The following is a 24,980-nucleotide window of genomic DNA, read 5'->3' as shown; positions in this document are numbered from 1 at the left end:
CAGATAAACAATCCAATCAAAAAAATGGGCAAAGGACCTAAATAGACACTTTTCAAAAGAGTACATTCAGAAAGCCAAGAAACTTGCACAAAGTTACTAATCATCTGAGAGACGCAAATCAAAACGACAATGAGGTACCATCTCACACCTGTCAGAAGCTATCATCAACAAATTAGCAAACAACAAGTGTTGGAGAGGATGTGGAGAAAATGGAACCCTCTTGCACTTCTGGTGTTAATACAGACTGGTACAGCCACTGTGGAAAACAGTATGGTGTTTCCTCAAAAAATTAAAAATGGAACTTTCATCTGACCCAGTAATCCCACTTCAAGGAATATATCCCAAGAAATCAGAAACACCAATCAGAAAGGATATATGCACCCCTATGTTCATGGCAGGATAATTTACAGTAGCTAAGATTTGGAAACAGCCTAAGTGCCCATCAGCAGATGAGTGGATTAGAAAACTGGTACATCTACAAAATGGAATACTACTGTAAAAAAAGAAGGAATTCTTACCATTTACAACAGCATGGATTGAACTGGAGAGAGTTATGCTAAGTGAAATAAGCCAGTCAATGAAAGAAAAATACCACATGATCTCACTCATTTATGGATAATAAAGACCATTATAAACTGATGAAGAAAAATAGACCCAGAGTCACAGAAGCATAGACTAGACTGTCCAACCTATGAGGGAAGGCAGAGGTTGAGGGGGTAAAAGATCAACCAAAGGACTTGTATGCATGCATATGAGCATAACCAATGGACATAGAGGGGGTGTGTGGGGTGAGGGCATGTATTGGGGGTTAGGGTGGCCCGAGTTAGGTCAATGGTGGAAAAATGCAATACATTAAACAATAAAGAATTTAAATTAAAAACAAAGAGTATTGTACTCATGTAAGTGAAAGTTGATGGTAACTGAAATAAGGCAGAGGTTATACAGGTTTAAAGGAGAAAGAAATTGAAGAGATATTTAGCAAGGAAAATGTGTAAGCTTGATGATTGACTTGAAGATAAGTGAAAAGGGGAAATCTTGAATATCTCCCAGGTTTTTGGCTTGAGTGACTGAGTAGATAACAGTCTGGGGTATTCATGACAGGCTAGTGGTTTTGTTATGAACCTCAGAAACCAGGTTAGACATCCAGGTCTGAATTCCAGCAGAGACATTTGGCCCTGAGAAAGGCCAGCCTATAAGGAGGACTTGAGGCCAAGGCAGAGCTTGAAACTGCCATGGAAAAAGTAGCTGAGAGGAAAAGTTAAGGGAAGCTAGGGCAGAACCTCAGAGGACACCGATGTTTAAGGAGTAGTTAGGGGAAAGGGATTTGCTACACTGGCCTGAAAGGAGACATAGTTTGGCTTCCAGCCAATAAAGAGATGGTTTCATGGAAACAACTTCAAAAGCTGCATGAAGAGGTAGCCATAAGGTGAATACACCCATCGGACCTTATTTATTCACTTACTTATTAAAAGTAAGGACCTGTTAATTTTCACATTCCAAATATCAGAATGTATCTTGGCCTCCATAACCTTGTCTTTCACTGACTCCTCCCAATAGTTCATTTTGATTTGAAAGAGGAAGTTGGGGCTGGGGAAAAATCATGCCAAAAAGACTGTAGAACTATATTAACTGAAATTTTCTTGGGAAGCTGGATGTAGCATACAACACTGTAAATGGCAGAGCAAACTTTTCAGAAAATCCTCTCTCTCTTCCAAGTTCTATTAGCTGTGGCGGCTGTCACCTCTAAGTCTTCTCCATTTCCCCCTTAACAATTCCTTCCAACCTTCTGGCTCCTACTGTCCTACTACATAGGCAAGAATCCCTCTCTAGGTCTCCAGTTTCTTCATTTTTCCATCCATACCCTGGACCCTATTCATTAAATCAAAGGGTATTTCTTGGTACTCACCCTCCTTAGAATTCCCAGGGAAGAGTGAAAAAATATATAAACACTTAATCCCGCCCCCCAGACACATATATTTATATCTAAAGTTATTTTCTTGTAAAACTAAGAAAAATATAGCTCTTTGGTTTCGTGCTATTCTTGCACTTTGGATCTTATTCAACTTGTCAAATAAATGTACGCAGCTATTGCAATCAAACAAAGATTAAAGAAATGGTAAGCACCTTAGACATAAATACATTTTTTCAACAAAGGGATATTTATAAAATATACTTTCAGCAAAAATAAGAGAAAAATACACCAGGCACATATTTGATTTTAATTGTTCAGTGTTCATAATATGCACCACAGGAATGATATAGTTTTATAGGAGAGATGCAAAATTCTGAACAATGCCCCAAACTTCGTCAAATGCAATAAATTCCAAGTAATACCTGGCAATTTGGAATTTTCTTGGGGTTCTTTTATGTAAAGGCATCTGAATCAAAGTAACAACAAACATTCACTTATTACCAGTGTATTAACTTAGAGCGGTGAGTTTCAGAGAAATAAGATTCAGACTAAATAAAAAGTCAACCACTCAGAACAAATTCCCCAGTGACTCTGATGCCACTAGATAAGAGGCAGACGGAAGAATCTGCATTTTTAACCAGCACACAGTTGACTCTAGTGCGGTGACCACTGTCATAAGAATCATCTGTAGTGCCTAGGAATTCCCAGGCACCACTGCCGGCTTACCAAACCAGAAACTTCAGGTAACCTTTCCATCAACAGAGAACACAAATTTTTCTAAGAATTTTGACGTTTCTTATATTCAGGTATGGGTGAGAATCATCCCCTAGTGTGCATCTCTATGAGCAGATTATGGCTACAATGCATTGTGACTCAGACTGTTAACTTCTTTATGTATCATCACTTTATCATTTTCCTTAGCTAAAATCAAAAGAGGCCTGGAATGACTAATTGGGATAGAGGGTTGAGATTTGGATGACCCAGGTTCTAGCCTGGGCCCAGCCACTGACTAACTTGGTGACCTCAGGCTTCAGCTGTAAATATCAGGAGGTGATCATACGCTCCTAAGTGTTCCTCCTGCTCTAAAATGTTATGATGCTAAGATATTAAAGTTGTCTGTCTAAAAATATTTGTTTTTCATTTTTTTAATTTAGGCATGGGTTCAGATGAATGTTCTGAGTTACTGGGGGTTGTTGTACTGGCTTTTTCAAATTTTCATTGCCACCAACCTTTCTTTTTTAACTTGTTTCTAACTTTATGATTGTACCTTAAAAAATTAGCCCATAGAAAAAACTCAAATGCTTGACACTCCATTGAGAGTAGTCACAAAGTATTGGCCCATCTGCATTGGGAAAAGGATATTTTAAATGAATGTCTGTCAATATGGCTTACATTTAGCAGAGCTTATAACATTCTGACCTGAAGGATAACCATACTATGAGTTCAAAACCTGCCACAGAGGAGCTGGAGGCCTACTGAAATGACTGAATGGATCAGTCTTCAACATTGTACTTTTTAAATCTTGTAAAACAGTTGCAATGACAAGTGGCAACTGCTACAAATGACTTCCAGGGCCAACTGTGAAACACAAGGGCAAAAATGGGGCTGAGACCCAAAATGGGTGCATTGTGTTGGAGCAATGATCAGGCACTAATCATTCCACAGCACCTAGAAACAATCATGCGTCTATTGGTTGGAAAAGCAAAATTCAAAGAAGTTATATCTTGTTGCCTCATGTGGCTTTGAAAAATTATTGCTCATGTGCAATAGTATAAAATTTATATATTCCCCAGTTTTTAAATCATGTTCCAGCTCTTTAAAAAAAATACCTTGGGGATTAGAGTATTTAAATTGGGATAAAACTTAAATGTTTCTATTTTCCACTTGCTTAACCAAATCTTATCATTCCTTCAAGCTACATTCTTCCCACATTATCCATAAAGACTTGAGTGATCTCTTTTGCTCACAATAATCCTCATAAAACTTACTGCCTGTTTCAAAATTGTGATCTGTAGCATATGCTCACCAGATTATTAGTTTCATTTTCAAGTGTGTTTGTCACTCCAGTACCCATGATTAGCTCCTAATTTATTTTTTTTTGCTCATTAATCCCAATGCGTCCAGTTCAACTATTCCCTTCTGGTGAAATTTTCCTATTATTATGAGTCACCTGCCAAGACGTGTTCTCTGGCAAACCCTGCAGACTGTCCACTTGGATGGACTCCTCCATGCTGCGCGGATATGACTTACCAGGGTAAGTCTGTCTACTGTTTGGAGGCTAGTCCTTGGGGCTTCTAGTAAATATATTGAGGTTCCCCTTTATGATTATCTTAAACAGAGATTCTCTCTTTCCATTGGGCCAGCAGCGATGTCAGATACACAAAATTGTGACAGTAAATAAGGGTGAGATTCAAAGTCTTAGGCACCTAAACACAGTAGGCATTTATGGTTACCCCAGGCAATACTTAAATTATATATCCTTGCTGGGACCTATGACAGAAATTACCATTACCGTGTTTTCAAATAGGAGTGTAAACCTTGAGTAAAAAAAAAAAATGAAGATGTAAAACAATTGTGAAAGGAGTTTAAAATACTTAGAAGAAGGTTAGATAAGGTATTCACAAAGCTGAAGAATATGTTAAAATGGTGGACAGACATTTAAACAACCTGTTTTTTCCTAAGTAGCCTGTAAACAAAATCAGTTGGAATCACTCATTCTGAAAATATATGCCAATTTATCTAAACAGCATGGCTGTTTAATTAAAATAGGTTCATGCTTGTTGTTCTGCCCTAAGTTCTAAAGTGATTGATTTTACTTTCTACAGCTAAGACCTCAGAAGCAATGCCCTACTAAAGCAGGTCAATGGGGTTTTAAAATACATTCTACCAAGAGTCATAATGTCTATTTTTTAAACTAGTCCACCTACTTCTGAGAACTATGCACAAAACAAAAAGCAAACACATTTTAGATGTTGCACAGTGAAATGTTTGTAAAATGTAATTTTCATAATTATTTTTTCAGTGCATTAAGAATTACTTTTCAGAAAATATCACTTTTCTCTAAATGTTTTTCAACTAGAGCAAGAGTCCTTTTTAACACTTAACAGAAGAATGTATTCATATTTTATTTGGATATTTAATATCTGTAAAATTGTAATTCAGTGGAAATGACCTAATCTAATATTACTGATGGTTCATTCTCCTGCTGTTGGCAAATATTTTACATCATGAAAAATCTCATGTTTTTTGGCTTTTCTGAAATAATGCTTTGTTCATTTCCTTTATTCTTTCATTCAGCAAATATTTATGGTAAAACTGCAGTGCATTGAACATGAGCTAGCTATGGAAATGAAAAAATTGAAAAACACATTTCCTCTCTGAAGAACTCACATGTTATAGGAGGTAGGTAGGTACAGAGATATTAGGCAGGTATATAGATAAACTATGAGAAAAGAGTGTTGAAAAAATGTATCAACAATGTGAAGATTTATCAAATATGATCCTTGAATCTTTCTTCTTCTCTTTAAAAGCTGCTCTTCTACAAGACTTCTCACATCACCTTGAAATCCATAAAGCTAAGATATTACATATATAATGTATTTTTATATTATATATCTGTTTGTATACATATATCTAAGATACACACACACACACACACACACACACACACACACAAACCTGATGAGAGAAGCCTTTTAGAGGAGAGTTTGTAAAAGCGAAGAAAGTTTCAAGAATATATGTGTATATGTATCTGTGTGTGTATATATATATATATATATATATATATATATATATATATATATGACAATAGGTATAGACATAGACATAGACATGGACATAGATAGTATAGATAGATCTTGCAAAGTATTTCCTCTGGGTACTTTATTCAGCAGATGCCATCTCGATGTTTTCCCTACCCCAATATCTAGAGTTCAGTTATATAAAGCATTTATAAGAGACAAAGAAACATTGAAAACTTCACAACAGATATAACTTCATCAGTCTCTATGGTCATTACCATTGTCTACTCCTGTCCACCTCCACCCATCCACACACACTGGAGGATTCTACTGGCTCCTCAAATCACCCCCACCTAAAGCTATCCTTCTGGCTCCTCACCTCTCCGCCCTCTCTTCCTTCTCTCTTCCTCCCTGTTCCTGTCTAGCAAAAAGCACAGATTACTCTTTATGTTAGAAAGAGAAACTTCCTGTCTTCTGAACCCTTGATATCAGCAACTAGATTCTGGGTCAGTGGGGGAGATGAATTTAAAAGTGGCAGAGATGGAAATGATTAATTTTTACCTGAATAGTTCTTCCAAATATATAATTCCTTCTAAAATGTCTCTACTTTTCTACTCTTGTTCGGTCTATTAAATTATTAATTCCTCTGCGCAACTTCAAACTCCTGAGGACTGTGTCATGGTCTTTGATCTCCTTTCCCCTGTCTTCTATCTCTAACACCTGAGGTGATTCACACTAGGAATGAATCCCTAAATGTTTTCTGAACTTAATGGGACAAAACTGAGTTCTTACCTTGGAGAGTATGATACTAGTCTCAGCTCAAAAACTTTTTCTTGTTCATTGTTCTTCCTTTTCAAATTCTAGCTGCCTGCCCTTCTACTCTCTCTCCTTTGAAGCTTTCTCCTACTAGTCTGTCTACTCTGATCTCTCTCTCTCTCTCTCTCTCTCTCTCTCTCTCTCTCTCTCACCTAAGACTTTGTTTTCTTTGCTTACTCTATGACACATTATATTTTTAATTCACATATCTTAGATATATTTGTTCTTCAATCAAGCAAAGGAGATGAATGGGTGGGACATAACTGCAAATTAAATATTTAATGACTGAAGCAGTATAATAACCTCAATGCCATAATTATAAATATTAAATAGAATCTGAGCTAAAACTTCCTTTGAGGAAGTGTTCTTTATAATTTTCTTCTTATGTCCTGTAATAATGGGTGATTAGTAATGAGTCATGTTATATTTAACTGGCATCTGTTTTTGCCTTAGTTCTAGAGACTTAACTAGAACTTCAGAAAAATGTGATACAACAAATAGTTTTCACACTAAATGTAGAAAAATCCTATAATACATACTCATAAAAATAATTCTACTTTCACTACAAATATTCAGAATCAGATGGCTGGTTTTGGTCAAATTAAAAATTTACAGCGATAGTACTATATTCTTATGGTTACTTTTTATTCTTTTTACCAAACATTAAAATATCTTTTGGAAGTGTAAGTTACATTTTTCTATCATTAGAAAAGCAAAGGGTTAATTGCTTTTACACCACTTGAATAACTTGAATGAGGACAACATTTAGTGAAAGTACTGGCTCTTTTTCCACTAATTTTGCTACTTTTCTATTTTTCCTTTGTCTGCAATATGTGAATATGGAATGGATTAGATCACAGTTTAGTTGGTTAGAGTCTTGTTAGGATATTTGTATTGTATATTTTTAAATGTCTGGAATCTAGAAGCCTTCTGGGGCTCCGTTTCTTTAAACTCACTCTCGTACCACATGCATTAGTTCCCAGAACTACAATATGATGCTCCCAAAGGGGACAGGGTTTACAGGAGACTCAGTGCTGAAATGAGACTTCTTTATCCTCATCAAGCAGTTATTACTCTGGGCCTACTGCTGCCCGTGTGCTAGGGAGCCTCCTGGGATAGATAGTTATAAGCGATGGCTTCTGCTCCATAGGTCAGGAAATGCTGATTTGCAGTCCAGGTACAAAGTTCCAAGAAGTTAAGAGCAGGAAGTAATCACATGGCTGCAATGAAGGGGAGTTGGAACAGTCCTCAATGGTAGGATCTAGATGAGCACAGTAGAAGGGAGACTCATCTGGGGAGGAAAAAGAGGCTCAGAGACATCCTGGAATATGTGTGCTGTTGTCAAGGGCCAAGCGGTAGAGCTAGAGCACTGGAGACGTGGGAGAAAACACAGCCAGGGCCAGACTGTGGAGGGCACTCACAATGAGGTGTCACTGACTACTTTCTTGGACAATGAGGAGTCTCTGACTATTTTTGGCTAAGAAGTGACACATACAACATGATATTTCAGATTAGATTATGCACAGGGTATATGGGACCCGGGACATTTGGAGGCAGAAGGTTCCACAGGTAGATTATTTTACTACTAGAGACCCAATGCACGGATTTGTGCACAGGTGGGGTCCCTCAGCCTGGCCTGCGCCCTCTTGCAATCTGGGACCCTGAGGGATGTAGCAGTGGTGAAGCAGCAGGCAGCTGGGGAGGAACCCCAACCGGGGCCGGGCGCAGTTCCACTGCCTCTCATCCCGGCCCCACTGCTCCTGCCACCGCCCGCGCCACTGCAGCTGCACTCACCAGCCATGAGCCCAGCTTCTGGCTGAGTGGAACTCCTGCTGTGGGAGCCCACTGACCATCAGGGGAAGTTCCTGCATGGAGTGTTTGCCCCCTGGTGGTCAGTGCGCATCACAGCAACTGTTCAACCAGTCATTCTGGTCGTTCGGTCGTAATGGTTGCTTAGGTTTTTATATATTGATAATACAGAGGATAGACAGGACTGGAATAGTGGCAGAGGAATGAGAAGGAAGGATTAAGCTACAAGGGAAAGAGCAAAAGATGAATCAATAGGCTTGGCTAGCTGACTCAGTGTCGGGGGAGAGAAAGAGGAGTTAAAAAACTTACTTTTGGGGCCTTAATTTTTACACTTTGTATTAGATACCTACTAACTTGGCTGTTGAGGTCCAACCTCTCTCCTCTATGGGGGGGGGGAGGTGGGGGAGGGGGACTGCCTCACTTCCAGACAGTTCACAGATGGGCACAGTTCAATCCTGTGCCAGGAATCTGGAATTAGGCACCTAGAGACTGGTCTCCCTATGAGGTGTTAGTTGTGTCCATCTGTGAGCTGGGAAGCTGAAGACGCTGCTTTATAGAAAGAGAAAAATAAAGCAGAGGTGGATAAAAAAGTATGAGAGGCAGAGAAGAAAAGGTAGGTCTGAGTTCCCTCTTACACTTTAGTCTTGGCTTTCATGTGTCTCCAAAATGCATCCCTCCCCTGATTCTGTAGGACATCCTATGACACAGGAATACATTCCCCCTTGGATTAAGCTAGCTTGGCAGGGTTACTGTTACTTGTAGCAAAAATGATATATTCCTCAATGAAAACTATCTTCAGTCATCTGGTGCCCTGGCTACTCTGATCACTTCAACACTTTACTAGTCAGTAAACATTTTCATGCCATTTCTTTCATCTAGAACAGTGGTTCTCAACCTGTGGGTCGCGACCCCTTTGGGGGTCGAACGACCCTTTCACAGGGGTCGCCTAAGACCATCGGAAAACACATATATAATTACATATTGTTTTTGTGATGAATCACTATGCTTTAATTATGTTCAATTTGTAACAATGAAAATACATGCTGCATATCATATATTTACATTACAATTCATAACAGTAGCAAAATTACAGTTATGAAGTAGCAACGAAAATAATTTTATGGTTGGGGGTCACCACAACATGAGGAACTGTATTAAAGGGTCGTGGCATTAGAAAGGTTGAGAATCACTGATCTAGAATATTTTCCCCTGCCCAACCCTGCTGATTCCGCCTGTAGAAATCCTGACTATGCTTCCTTTCTTCCACCTATCTCCTTTAGGTAATTTTTGAGTGAGTGATAATATCTGTACATTGTAATGTTTTCCCACTTCAAGTCCCTGCTTTTAGTGAACTAGAGGAAGAATAATTTAAACTATTTAAATAAGGGAGAGGTAGTGGATGGTAGTAGGAAATCAGAAAACTTTTGCTTTCACAAATACATGTTTGAACAAATTCAAAAGACAGTGATGCACTTGTCTACTTATACCTTTGACTCTAAGATCAATTCAAAGAGGTACAAGTGGGCCACTTGGCCAAAGCAGATATTTCACTTAAGGAAGTATATTAGGAGTATTAGATGGAAAGAGAAAAAATAGCCTTTAAACAAGCAATGTATTATACATCATTGCATAAGTACTATAAATTCAGTCTTATAAACATCCAGAGGAAATTCTACAGCAAGGAGAGGCAGATATGGAACCCACCAATACTTTCTCACTCAAAACCCAGGGCTTTGTCCACTATGTGGAAGAAATGATAAATACATCAATTTTTAGGTGCAACAAAGAATTTAATTTTATATCTTCAAATCATTTTTAAAGCAATGCTGTTTTTAAATTATCATCCATTAAAATAGCTATATACTCCAGGAACCATGTTGAACCTAATGTTTGAGCTACGTTATATAAAAAAATAGATTGTTTTTCTCCTCTTTCTCTATTTAAACACTACAGAATATTTCTTAAAATGGTCTCTTTTTACCTCTAGAAATGAGAAAACCAATCTGCTATCCTGTGAAATCTCACATAAATTCAGAACACAAAGGACTATACTTTCCCTTCAGCAATGGAGCCTTTGTTCTAATAACATAATGCCTTGGGGAGAAAAAAAACAAAATTACCTTATGAAAGCAACACAAAAATGTCTAGTAAATGGACGGACATTTAATGAACAAGATAAAATGCCAAGAAATAGTTAATGTCTCTTTTTGTCCCATTCAAAGGACACTCCTAAGATCCTAAAGCATTAACACTGGAAGATTACATGAGCAGCACTGGTTAGCAGGATGCTATTGTACAGACAGTCTGTTGCTAAGCAGGGCAGAAATATTGTTTACATAAAAATGGAAGGACCTCTGGTGAATCCGGAAAGAAAGTGATCATTTCCATAACCGAAAGAGCATTTTTATATCATTCCATTTCAACTGCTATAAACCCTGAGTTGCTTTGGCAATTGCTTATTCCCGTTTTGCTGGCTCTATATCATCCTCATCTCTGCAGCTTTCCATTTACTGAATGACAGGGGGTCTTTTGTGTTTTGTTTGTTTTGTTTTGCTTTGTTTCCCCTGAAGCCTTGGCAGGAAACACCACCATGCTGTATGGTTTCTAGGGGCCCACTTTGCAATGCTCATTCAATGAATTTTTGGTGCCCCTCTCATAAAAACCTAATTGCTTATCTTGGTAAAATTGCTGAAAATATGATCAGAGGAGGCCCCATTAATAGCAACTGTGAAGGATGCCCTCCTCTAGCTTTACGGAGCCTTTCCCTGCATAGTGTTTGTTTGCTAGACTGAGAACAAAGCGCAGCACAGCTTCCATGGGAAGAGGGAAACACAAAGACACTTACCTGCATGACAATCAGGAGGTCAAAGACCAAGATGAAAGAAGCCAGGAAAGCTCTGGAAACTTCATCACTAGGCAAAAATCCCCGATTCAACTTGTCCCAGCTGATCCAGTCAGTTGTAATGACGAGTACAACCACAGAAGTCAGAGTGAACAGAACCGTCCTGCAAGGAACAAGACACTTGTTAAAGAACATCAGACATAATAACACACAGACAGTGGAGAGTGCATGTTATCTGTGCTAGTATATTAAATGTCTACTACCTCTGGCCAAGTACCTACCCTAAGGCACATTCACCAAAAGAAAGATGAAAAAAGAAGTAAATTAAGTGCTGTCTCTCAATTAGAAAAAGGATATGATAGCATCTCCTCAAAGCATGTCCCTTAAGGACATTAAGATAATGATTACAGAGCAAGAAATTATCAACAAAAATATTACAAATGACCTTGGTTAGTGCAATGTGTGGCAAAGAGGACATTGGTGTGTACATTCTCACTGCATGTACATCCTTTACTGAGGGAAGTGAACATGTCTATGGAAGAGCATAGACAGATGGTAAATGGGTGAGGAAGTCCTTGGACTTTATTAGCTTTTAACAAAAAGAGAGAGATAGTTAGACCTCCCATCATTCTCCTAATAGCCTGATGAGCTCAATAGAGAAAACACCTCTACATGCCAACTTCTCCTCATAGGTCTCATGACGTAGATAGCTTGTGGCCTAGTGATCTATGTAGGTCACATCATGTCTGATTGCCCATTGCTTGTTATAAGATACTAGGGGCCTGAGATTTTTCTCTTATATATCTTTGTAGCTCCCATAAAATCTTTCATAATTATATGCAGATAAAAGTCAATGAACATTTTTTTAAATTGTAATAATTATCAATTAAGCTCTTTATTAAAAAACTAGACTCCCGGTGCACGCGTGCACTGGTGGGGTCCCTTGGCCTGGCCTGCAGGGAATCGGGTGAAACCGGCTCTCTGACATCCTCTGAGGGGTCCCAGATTGCAAGAGGGCTCAGGCCAGGCCAAGGGACCCCACCGGTGCACAATCCGGCCCAGGGAGGGACGGCAGGAGGACTCCAGGGCGTGTCCAGCCTGTCTTGCCCAGTCCCGACAGGCCGGACCCCAGCAGCAAGCTAACCTACCGGTCGAAGTGTCTGCCTCTACATGCCAACTGATGGTCAGTGTGTGTCATAGCAATTGGCCAAACGGTTGAACAGTAGAACACTTAGCATATTAGGTTTTTATTATATAGGACACTTAAATTAGTCTTTAATATTGTCATTCAAAGTAAATCTAAAATACGGATTTAGTCTGCCAGAGAACTGTCCACAATGCAGTTCTTTCAGAGCTATATTGATACCTCAATATTGTTTTGAGCTGTAAAGAGGAAAATAAAAGAGAAAAGTAGTTTTAAGAAAGATATATCTAAAGAAATAATAAAAGAAAGAAAATAATGAAAAAAATATATAAATATGGAATTATACCTTAGATGAATACTTATCCATTTTGGAAATTAACAAAATGTTTTTGCCCTCCAATTTTTTATAATTGATATTCCAAAAACAATGATATAAATTATCCTAGATTTCTCTTTTGAATTGAATAAAATACAAATTTCTAAAACAAAATTTTGGATTTTCTCTTCAAAACATCTTATTTGGAACAAATTATTAGCATAAATTTTGAATTTTGATATAATGGATATAACAAATACCTTCTTAGATTACCACCAGAGATGAAATATATATATATTATTTTATTTTTGAAAAACAAAAATTTATAATAAAAATTCATTAATATTACTAAAATTACAAACTCAAAATAATTTGACTCATGATCTCCAAAATGTAAATTATAGATCGTCTCTACTACCATTTAGAATACCTTTGATTATTTCCAGAAATTCAAATGGATTAAATAATTATAAAAATTATTTCTACAATTCAACAGAAAAACATTGCAAATATTATATAGTGGAATATAAGAAAAATGTGATTTTAAACAAATTTTTCTCCAGGTTAAGTCAACCTGTGTTTTGGGGTTTTTTTTGAGTTTGAGAAACTTTAATCAAACTACCACAATTTCTCTTATCAACAAGGAATATAACAACCTCCATGAAGGAAAGATAAATATTGACTATTCTTCAAAGCTCCTTTTGGTAATAAGGGTATTTCTTCATCACGCTTAGCTTTTCAAATGATGTCCCACAGGATGCTGTGAATAGGTATAGTTCCTGAGGCTGCACTGCATGGCTGAAGAGGCTGGTAAATAGTTAGGGTCCCAGTTCCCAGGAGCTCATCCTTCCTTGCGTCCCCAGCCTCCTTCATGAAGCCCTTCTCCTCCCTGATACTCAGCACCAAGGTGTGAAGCCCAGGAGACAGGATGCCCCAGCTCCTTGCTCCAGCTCTACCGGGCAGTGCCCTTTATCTTGCTCAGAGTCTGTGGTCTACAGGTTAGTATTTTTAATATCTTCCCCTGCACTTTCCCTAAGAGATACCTGGAAGCTCCTTTTGTGAGGAAAGCTGATTATATAGGAATTCATAGTCTAATGTTACTTCATTTGTCTACATATGTAAATTGATGCTGTAAAATGAAATATTCAGAGCAACGTTTTTTAGATGTGAAAATCTGTGAGTTTGGAATAAGTGTCTGCTGAGCAATCAGAAACTTCATTGGTTATAAGATTTTTTAAATAAATTGTTCTTATTCATGTTGATAATCTCATTGTGAATGAAATCACTAAAATTAATCGTTAAAACATTTTTTTGGCAATTGGAGTTTCTCATAATGACTGTTGTATGAGAGCTTCCTAAGACCAAATCTGTATCAATTCACCTCTCAGATGTTTGCTTTGATATATTCCATTTACTCCAATATGTAATATTCTAAGAGCTTTACATAGGTGTATTCCTGACTTTATTAAGTACTTCTGTTTTGACAAAGAGTATTGCCATAGATAGCAAGAAAAAGTTACTGGTAATATTTTATTACTCCAAAGGGAAATTAAAGGAGGTATTCTGTCTGACATTTAATATTTAATACTATAAAGAGAATAAAAATGGCAATTATTAAATATGCATACATACAGCTCACAGAAAGATCCCTAAAAATAAAGACTCCAGAGAACAGAAAAAAGAAAATGAATAGGGGAACCAAAATACATTAATTGGTCATTAGAGCTCCAAAATTATATTCAGTGCTTTGGCTTGATTTGGCTGAAAAAAAGAAATGTGTTGCATGTGGTTTGATTTCTGAGCCACTGCTTATTTTGTTATATTTTTACCATGCTATGATAATTCAGTCACAACACCAGTTTAAAAGACCCAGTTAGGATTTACAAAAAAAAATAACTTTTATGTGAAAAAAAGGACTGTAATAGTAGCAAATTGCAATTACAGCAATATGCCACTTACAATGTGCACAGCATTGGCATAAGTATTTTACACAAATTAACTCATACAATCCTTACCACAACCCTGTTATCACCACCCTCGATTTACAATTGCTCAAACTGAGTTACAGAAAATTCAAATAATCCAACTAGGGTTACAGACTTTGTATGTTATGTAAAATATCAGATATAAGTGACATAAGATGATTCAAACCCAGGCTCACTCATGACGGTCTGTCCTAACCATTGTCCACATGGCCTCTCATAGGAAACACCTGCTAGGACCCTCCTGTTCCAATGTTTGTAGCTAAGAGTTCATTTATTTTCCTTGGAAAATTATCATCCGGAATACTTAACAGTGAAAACTAAAACTGACAGACGCTGACACCCCCTGCCAGGGAAGAGCTAAAAGGAATATGTCCATGGCAGCAGACATGGAACCTGAGGGAGGCTGGCCATCCATACAACATCCTTCGGTTTTACTGAAGCAATATGGTTGAAAAGATGCTTACTCTGGACCATGCTTCTTGGGGAGTTCCAGCTTCTCTCTTTAAGAAGCATCTAATTAAGCCATTATCTGGATTATTTCCCTTCAGGCTGCAGCCAGCACCAGCAGGACATCCTGGCTCATCAATATCACTGACTGGTTGATGGCCACCAAATAGAAAGAACTCATAAATAATCATCAGCTTGAGTGGTGAATCTCACTTTCATGTTTTCAAATTCTAATTTGTTTGCTTTTCCTCAATTGTTGCTAATTCCTCTTAGATGAATAAGAATTAGAACTTGAGACAAGAAGGGCTAACAGAGCTTTTCTGAGCCAATGGTTTCTGACCTCTGGGAGGGCTCCTGGGTGCCATGGAGCGGCTGCTAAGCAAGTGTGAATGTATATGTGTACCAGGAGTTGCCGGTCAAGTGAACAAGCAAAATGCTTCCTGACAGGTTAGGGGACTGGCTTGTGTCACACAGACAGCCAGTGACTGAACTTCAGTGAGAACTTAGATCTACTGACTCTGAGGAGGACTTGTCCTGTGGTAAACCACTTTCCTTCTTCAGCTGAAAATCTGCAGATATTCTCAAAAATTTAATATCATCTTGATCTCATTTGGAAACATAGGCATTTAATAGCCTCTTCAAATATTTATTTTATATGGTCACCAGAGACAGAGTCATCCATGTAAGTCAATGTAGATAATCCCCCCAAACGTGGCTTATTTCATAGTCTGAGTCATTCTAACCTAACTTCTGGATTTTCAAAAATACTTCACTCTAAGTAACTAAATTAGTTACTACTGTTTTCCTTCTTCCATTCATAACCACTTTAAGATAGACTTATGGCATAGTCAAATTGCCTGAAAGCAGACATTAAATCAAGGGAGAGAAGAACTGGCATTAGGTTTTAAGTGCCAACTCACAGGGCTAACTATTACACACTTTCATTTTGATTAAACCAGGAATGTGCAGACTCTCCTAACTAATATATTATGAGCTGAGTCAAACAAAATTGCCAAAATCTGACCACCTTTTACCCTACTAAAAGTAGCAATTATAAGTGATTCGATATAATATGCTTTTATGTGTTTTAATATATTAGCTATTATTCATGCTCTAAATTATTTATAATATTCTATTCCAGTGATGAATCTCATATTCCTTTCTGATCATGCTACACAGTTATTGTAACATCTACAAGGGGAAAAATCACTTTTACTTCTTTTAAAAATACTTGTGTTAAAATGTTGGAACAATCAAAACAAGTCAGATCATGTATCATAATTTCTCATAGTAAAATCAAAATCTGCAAGTATTATTAAAAATGGAAGGTTTCAGGTTAGCACTATAATAAAAGAGTGCATGAATCAAGATAGCAGGCTTAATTTTATAATTAACTTATATATTCTCATATTTCAAGTGCTAAATATAATACATGAATGGGTTACGGCAATGGTATTTAAAATTATTTAATACCATAATTTCTAACCATGTTTTTTAGAGGGGAAAATATAACAGGCATAAGAAGAAGAATGCTTTCTTTCATTTTCATTGCAAACATCCAGTTCCCCTTTGGACTCTAAGTACCAACACACAGAAGTCACAGATGGCCATGGGAGGATGCCAACCCTTTTCATTTTGCTTGTTTTAATTATAATGTTGCCACTGCAGCTCTGCAAGAGAAACAATCACCATTCGAGTCCTCAAGCCAGTTTGTTGTGAAATATGTGAGTTTATTCAGCAGCATAACCTTGCTGACGAAGTCAAGGTTGCTCCTCAGAGAATAAGGAAATGGCTTAGTGTCTTTCTGGTCTCCTACTCTTGAGATGGGGAACACTAAGGGAAGACAAAAGTAATTTTTGCTAAGTGACCTAGTGAACAAGCACGGATTCTCCGTATGGCTTTTAAGTAAATGCCACTGCCAGTTCTTGGCCAACCCGAACACATTTGTTAAGATGGGATCCCTGAGAAAGGAGATGCAGTTATTAACTAATCTTGTTTGTGGCTCCACTGGGATGTGGAGTCTGTAGAATAAATGGTTAGACTCTAATGTTGTCCATTAAAGGGTGCATTTATGTGTTATTTATCTTTATATCTCTCTATTACCCACGAAGAGAAGTGCCCTGAACACAGCAGGAGCTCAGAAAGCACTGAAGAAACTGAAATGAAGAAACAACTTGGTAACTCTGGTTCCTGAAAGGCCATGAAAGAAGAGGCTGAAAAGTCACCTCTGGGTCAGGGTATTTGGCCTTGAAGTTTGTAATTTATGTCAACAGTGTCCTGACATCCTAATCTATGTAAACAATGACCTTTGGAGTTCTTCAGTGCTCAACCACTGCATCCTTGTGTGGGATCCTGGGCAGCAACAATTTTTCTAATAGAGGTGGCAAGTGAAATAACCATATATTTTTTAGTTGCTGGAATTCTTCTGTCTGGGTAATGTTAGTTTACCCAGAGGTACTGAAAAATAGTTAAGTGATATAGAACACAGTTTGTTTTGGTCAGGAGAAAGCTTTTTTTTTTCCTTTTCTTTTTATTTCATAGTTTTAGGCATGGAGTAAAACATGGTTTAGGAAAAATACTATTTAGTAGACTGCAAGATTCTCAGGATAGAGGCTGTGTCATTTATTACTGATTACTAATGACTGGCATATCATTGTTACTTAAATAGCAGTTGAATGAATAAATGAATTAATTTAACCTGGAGTAGATAATACTCATCCCTTACTCTTGACCAAGCACAGATACTACTGCAATTGATGATACTTCCCACCAGTGTTTCCAGAGATTCCAAGAAAGAGGCCCAGGCAGTGCAAAATTAGATCAGATGGACCTAATGGGCATATTAATCCTGTGTGTCTCAGCAAACTCCCCAGGCCAATTTTTCTTCCTGGTGAAAATTGCCTTGTATATACTAAATCATTCACCAATTCAGTAGAATAAAACATAGAAGACATATTCTACTCGTTGTTACCTTGGGTATAAAATATTAGCACAAATTCAGTATTGAAAGTGGTAATAAAGATAGAGCTTTAGGTAAAAGCCCATTAACTACAGATAATGCCATGAAGCAGTATAACCATTATTTTTAAAGGAAAATGGAATGACAGCGGTGATACTCCAAACATACATTTGACTTTTAAAAATGCAAAGTAGAAATTTTAAACTAAATGTCCCAAGCTCCATCTTTTTCCTGTTGTCAAAATTGCTTTTAAGAGAAATAAGAAAAACCAGGATCTCCTTAAGTAGGAGTGAGCAGGACAAAAGTATATCTTATTTGATTTCTAAGACATAGGATTAATTTGCATGCTGGGTTAAAAATAAATGTTCAAGTAAAATTTTGTGACTTTATTGAAGTCAAGATGCTTACATAAGTGAAAACCAAGGCCATGAGTTTATTTTGAATAGCATCTCAAACATCTCTTGAACAGGATATGTCAATAGGAGCCTGTCCATTGGGAAGGATGCTTTCAGAACTCTCCATAAGCACCCCTGGAAAGAGGTGAAATAAGACAGTCAATGAAGGAAAAATACCACATGATCTCACTCATTCAGGGATAATAAAGACCATTATAAACTTATGAACAATAATAGATACAGAGGCAGAGCTGCCTCAAACTGATTGTCAAACTGCAGCGGGAAGGCCAGGGAGGGTTGGGGGGCAGGAGGAAGGGGGGTAAGAGATCAAGCGAAGGACTTGTATGCATGCATATAAGCATAACCAATGGACATAAGACACTGGGGGGTAGGGGAGGTCAGGGGATTGTCAAGGGCAGGGAAAAAAAGGACACATATGTAATACCCTTTGTAATACTCTAAGCAATAAAATAATAATAAAAAATACCATAAACAAAAGAAAAACTGGTAAAAAAAAAAAGAAATATTTTCAATGACATTCAGCTCATGATATAATTTCTAGGAAGGTAGATGTTATAAACACAAAACACTTTTATGAAAGAAGACCATGAAATAGACAAGAAGAACAAAAAAAAAATTCCGTAAAGTTGTAAAAAATACTTATGGAAATAATGTCATGTCACAATGTAAGATCAAGCATTCATATTCAGACTCATAAAAAATACACTTCATTCTTGAATTCAAAGGGAAAATATTTTTTAAAGCATCTAAGGCTTTCCTACTGCAGCTATATATTTAGTTTCTGTTGGGTATTCATTAAGATTTTTTTTTGTTTATTTAAGAAGAATTCAGGACAAACTGTTGAAAAAACAATATCTCACTCAAAAATAGGAGATGAGCATGGTGTACTAGTGATCAGAGGAACAACTAATAACTTTGATTTGATTAAGAATTGCTTATTGGCATTTTAAAAATATATTTTTATTTATTCAGAGAGGCAGGGAGAGGGAGAGAGAGAGATAGAAACAATAATGATGAAAGAGAATCATTGATCGGCTGCCTCCTGCACACCCAACACTGGGGACTGAGCCCACAACCCGGGCAGGTGCCCTGACCAGGAATTGAGCTGTGACCTCCGGGTTCATAGGTAGACACTCAACCACTGAGTCACCGGGGCGGGCCGCTTATTGGCATTTTAAAGACAGATCATCAGCCTTGTTTGGTCAACCTAGTGGAGAATTTTGAAGCTGTATAAAATGTGTAATTTCCTCAAGAACTTAGAAAGCTCCTTGATAAAAAATGCTGTTTCAAGTAATGTATAAGTTTGGGAAATAGTATTGCTTTTTGAGAAAGTTACATTGTAATGCATGCAAGGGCACAGAGAATTCAAGAAACATTTGTTTGCATCTACTGTGCCAAAGGCACAGAGCTAAATTGAAAAGACAGGAATAATCTCTGCCCTTAAGGAAACGTGTTGCTAGTAGAAGAATGGCAGTACATACAAAATAATCACAAGTAAAAATCATAAACTATGGCTATTTCCAAGACTACCTGCTTCATTTTTATCAGGTATGAAGGGTAGCTGGGAGGTTTAATTAAATTAGACCTAAAAAATGGATAGATTTCTACAATGGAAAGGATATTGCAGGCAAAAGACAAATTTGAAGTGAAATATGGAAATATTAGTGGATGGGTAATGAACACAAGGGAAGAATGGCGAAGTTTTCGAAGTTTCTAGTTTGTTTGACAAAAAGGATTGTGAAGCCATTAACTGAAGTGAGAAATATGAAAGAAGGCAGGGATGAAAGTCTCATTTGGACACACTGTTGAGTTTAAAGGGCTAGTAGGAGCATACATACAGGAATGAACAACAGTCAGCTGGAGATAGGAATCTGGGCCAAAGAAAGGTCAGGCCCTGAATTTTGATTCATTCAAACAGACATAATAGTTAGAGTTTTTCAGTTAAAAATAAATATTAAAAAGAATGGATAGGAAAAAATCAAGGGCAGAATCCTGAAGATCACCTCTTTCTATCATATACCCAGAGAAAGATGAAGACTAATAAGACCAGAAATATATGAGAGATCCAGAAGAAAACAATATCATAGAAGGGAGAGAAAGACAATTTCAAGAATAAATTCATGCCCCCCAAATTCCAAGTGCTACATAGAAATTTTATTGAATAATTTTGAAAATGAATCATTGTTGAGGATACTTTCTTCTTCAACATAAAACTCCTCTGAAAATTGCAAAATTTAATATAAATATAGTTACAGCTATTTCCTCTGTAAACTCAGATATGGGACTAATTTGTGTTCTGCTCCGAGGATCTTCAGTAAAGAGGAAGAGAAAATTGAGGGAACTGAGTAATTCGATTTAAAAATATTTGGCTGTGATTAGCCAAGTAATTGACAGTTTTATTAGAGTTTACCCAAATATATCAGACAAAGGTATTTAATGTTTCAATTTTCTGGTATGTTGTATCATTGAAGAACAGCCATTTCAAGTCATTCTGTTTTATATAATGTATTTCTCAGTAACAAATTTTGACTTTGACTTAATCATTTCCTCATTAAGAGAAAGTAGTTAGCATGCATATTTGAGGGACAACAATATATCAGCACAGAAATATGACACAAATATATCTACTCTTGAATACGTTAATACATAATTAGGGAAATGAGTTATAATGAGATTAAGAAGAGAAGACCATCATGTATCAGAGTGCAATCAGGAATAAAGGAATGTCTTAAGGGGGAACCGGAATTACTTGGTGCACTGATGGAAGAGACAAAGGATCACCTTAGAGGGATAAAATGAGCCAGAAAATGGGGACATCAGTCCTATACTTACATGGAACTGAATTATCCAATAAGAGAAATGATCTTAGTAAAGGACCCCATTTTCCAGATGAAAATGCAGCCGGCTGACAGCTTAAGTCTGAGCAGAGTATCCAGGCCCATCTGCTCAGACTGCTGACTTACAGGACTTATGTAAAATAATTTATGTAAGATAATACATAGTTGTTGTTTTTTAAGACACTAAGATGTGGTAATTTGTTATGTAGCAATGGAAAACTAATATGGCTGTAGAAATGTAGGATTCCTGGAATACTAAAATGATTGCTTATTGGAAACATTTCCAAACTAGATTAAGAAAAGAAATGCTTACCTAAGATAATTAAAATCAACTACAACTATTACCTATCCGAACTGGAGAATAAACCTAGGTTTCCTTGGAACATCTGTTCATAGTAAATAGCTCACTGAATTAGAAAACCAAAATTAGTCTTAACAGAAAATTTGGTCCAGCTATTTGTCTCCCAGTGTATAAATACTTGTACAGGGAAGGCTATTTCTATGTCTTTTCTTAAAATTTAACTGAAAGAATGATGCTTTCAAAGCTCATTGAAGCATATAAAAATGCCAACTAATATCTAAATGCAATTTCTCTTAGTTAAATTTAACTTATTATAGCCCTAGAATCCATTTAATAGGATCTACTGCATGATAAAAACTTATATATTTAAAAAGAAAACTTTGTCAAAGAAAAGAGAGAAACTGGTTTCTAGTTGTGGTTCATACTACTTATTTATGTGTACTTTCAAGCTTAACTTCTTGATCTCTGAAATGATGAAAATAATTAAGATGATGATAAAGAAGAAGTAGATGATGATGGTGATGATGAGTTAAAATATGTTAAGTTGTAATTAAATTGTCACACCCATATACTCCATTCTCAAACAATCTTATGAGGTAAATATTATTAATCACTTCACTTTGCATACAGAATATTAGACCTAAGTAAGCTGTCCAAGAAAACAAAGCTATTATCAAATGTGGAGCTTAGATTTAAACCCCCGTCTCTCTGACTCCAATGCCAAGATCTTAGCCATTATGCCATTCTGACTTACCTATTTATGATGTTGTTGGGATTGAATAAAATAATGTCTGTGAGACAGCAATGAAAACTTTAAATGTTGTTGTTATATTTAAAATATAGCAGTCCGGTCATTCTTTAGATTTCCTTCTCCAAATTATTCACCACATGTTCAAAGATAAAACTACTAATATTATCTCACTCATGAGTAGTTGGGAAAGTTGTTTTCAAGTAATAAAACTGAGTTGTGTTTTCTTTAATTAGAGATGATGTGTTTAATGTACAAAACCAAACTTTTCATATACTTTTCTGTACTTTTTGGGTACCATTAAGTGATAAAAGGGCCATTCACGCTGGAGCTAGGCATGTGTTGGTGCAGGCACTGAAATATCTGATCTGGCCTAATGTGGAATGGGCCATAACTTGGTGAAACTGGGTAATTTTCAAAAATTATCATTATATTATGATTAATTTTAAAAACATTTAAAGGACCTGAGGTCCTACTAGTCTCCATTAGGTAGTTTTCAAAGAGAGGATATTATAAAAATATACTATTTGGATGAACTTAACTTACCCACTTCAAAGTTGTGAATTTCACTGAGTCTATTGGCCTCATTCCTTATAACAATGTAGGCACTTAGCTCTCTAACACCCTCCATTTCCTTACGTAAGAACAGAGGCCTCTAAGTGAAAATTCTGCCTTCCTTTTGAGTTTAGGGATTTTAGAAGGTCAAATACTAGTTTGTTCCCACTTTCCTTATTTTTACTCACTTTTATACCCTTTTCTGATGCATAGATCTGTTGACCTTGGTGATGCCACGTGAACTGCATGTTTGGCAATAAGATGCTGGAACTGCATGAGTCCAATAAGCCCTGTTAGAGCACATTGGATAGGAAACTCCAAAAAAACATCAAAACCTCCATGCTCCTTATGCCTGTGATAATATTTCAAAAGGCTCATTCTGGGAGGTGAAAAGCTATAAGGTTGGTACTGCTTTGTGGGAACTCTTTCTTCCCACATTACCTTTCTACCAGACCCCAAAAGGACTACTACTTGGGAGAAGGCGTGTGTGGGAGGGCCAAGTGGAGAATGCTGACATTAACTTAAAGTTTAACTAGAGAACAATACAAAATAGAGAAAAAAATTATGTGAAAATAAATTAGTTTTTTAAATTGCTTCTCCTAGTACTTAGATGTATAACTCTTAAAAGAGGTTTCTGAATGTATCTTTTCTAATGCCTTACCCGTGGTCGGCAAACTGCGGCTCGCAAGCCACATGCGGCTCTTTGGCCCCTTGAGTGTGGCTCTTCCTAAGCCTTAGGAATACCCTAATTAAGTTAATAACAATGTACCTAACTATATAGTTTAAGTTTAAAAAATTTGGCTCTCAAAGGGAATTTCAATCGTTGTACTGTTGATATTTGGCTCTGTTGACTAATGAGTTTGCCGACCACTGCCTTAATCCATGCTTTGCTTTTCCAAATAAGCCATGACTAACCTGCTGTGCGTGCTTGTGCCAAATCTCAAATTCTTAAATGTTTATACTTGTCAGGGAAGCAAACATTTTTACCTTTTCTACCAATGCCTTTGTTTTTAAGGGTGTAGTAATGGACTGTTAGCAAATATTAAACCCCAATTAGCTCAAAATTAAGAAACTAAATAAAGTTTTTAGGCAATTTCCTGAATATTCAAAGATATAAATATTTTATATCAAGATGATAACGTGAGTACTTTTGTAAACCCCTCCAAACCTTGTTTTAATGAAGATCTATAAAAGGAAATAAATCCATTAAGAGCAATGAGAACACATAAGTAAAAAAGGTATTTTGATGAATTTTCAGTAAAAGAAGATACTGGATTTGGACATATGCGACACTGAGTGAAGGCAGCGGGAACATAGGCACACACAAAGGCTCAGAGGAGAACCCTTCATTCCACTGACGTGTCCAAGAGACTCGAAGCAAGAAGAGTGCATGGATGAAAAGCAAGAAGGCAAGTGCAGTGAAAATAAGACTGGCAGACCTCTCTTTCTTCTCTCTTGACTGTCCATGACTTTGAGCAACTGTTTGACTACGAAAGCAGCGAATCTATGTGACCTTAGCACTGGTTGCATGTTCTTTCACATGAACAGATTTAATGTCATCACCTTAATTGTATGGCCAGTCATATTAGTTGATTTTTCAGTGAGTCAATTTTTAAAATATAACATATAATTTAAAACCATTGGTAGGTTTGCAAATGTTGGGCTGAATCAATAGACTAAACATGGAAGGCAGTTACAGAAATTTGGGGAAACCACAAATATGTGAAAATTAAACAACACAGAATAGCCAATGGGTCACAAAACAAATTGCAAAAAACGATTAGAGAGTATTTAAAAATGAATGAAACCAAAACACAACAAATCAAAACTTATGGGATACAATTTTTAGAGGCAAAGTTAGAACTGTAATTGCCTATATTAAAAAAAGAAAGATTTCCAATCAATAACCTTACACCCAAAGAAATTAGAAAAAGAAGAGCAAGCTAAAACCAAAGCATGGAATGAAGAAAATTGTTGAGAAACGCAGTTATGTGCCAGGCAGTCTTTTGACCTCCACAGACTCCCCCTCCCCATATGCACACACAGTTACAAAAGAATAGGCTTTGTGCCTGGAACACTTGCTTACAAAGAGATAAAGAGTTCACACAGCCTGTGTTAGACTAATTATCCTGTACAGAAATATATTTTCCTGT

General features: G+C 36.8%; 1 protein-coding gene across 3 annotated transcripts in view; it reads right to left on the bottom strand.

Moving 5' to 3' along the window:
* TMEM117 (transmembrane protein 117) overlaps positions 1-24,980 on the bottom strand; it is a 449,537-nt gene that overhangs the window by 73,526 nt on the left and 351,031 nt on the right. For all 3 annotated transcript variants that reach the window (XM_059682637.1, XM_059682638.1, XM_059682636.1), the window contains exon 6: positions 11,123-11,282. In XM_059682637.1, the coding sequence (XP_059538620.1) occupies positions 11,123-11,282 (160 nt within the window). The remainder of the gene's footprint in view (positions 1-11,122; positions 11,283-24,980) is intronic.

Source organism: Myotis daubentonii, chromosome 2, assembly GCF_963259705.1.
Source record: "Myotis daubentonii chromosome 2, mMyoDau2.1, whole genome shotgun sequence".
NCBI classification, from domain to species: Eukaryota; Metazoa; Chordata; class Mammalia; order Chiroptera; family Vespertilionidae; genus Myotis; species Myotis daubentonii.
The sequence above is the reverse complement of the archived record's forward strand: the minus strand, read 5'-3'. Positions and strand labels throughout refer to the sequence as shown.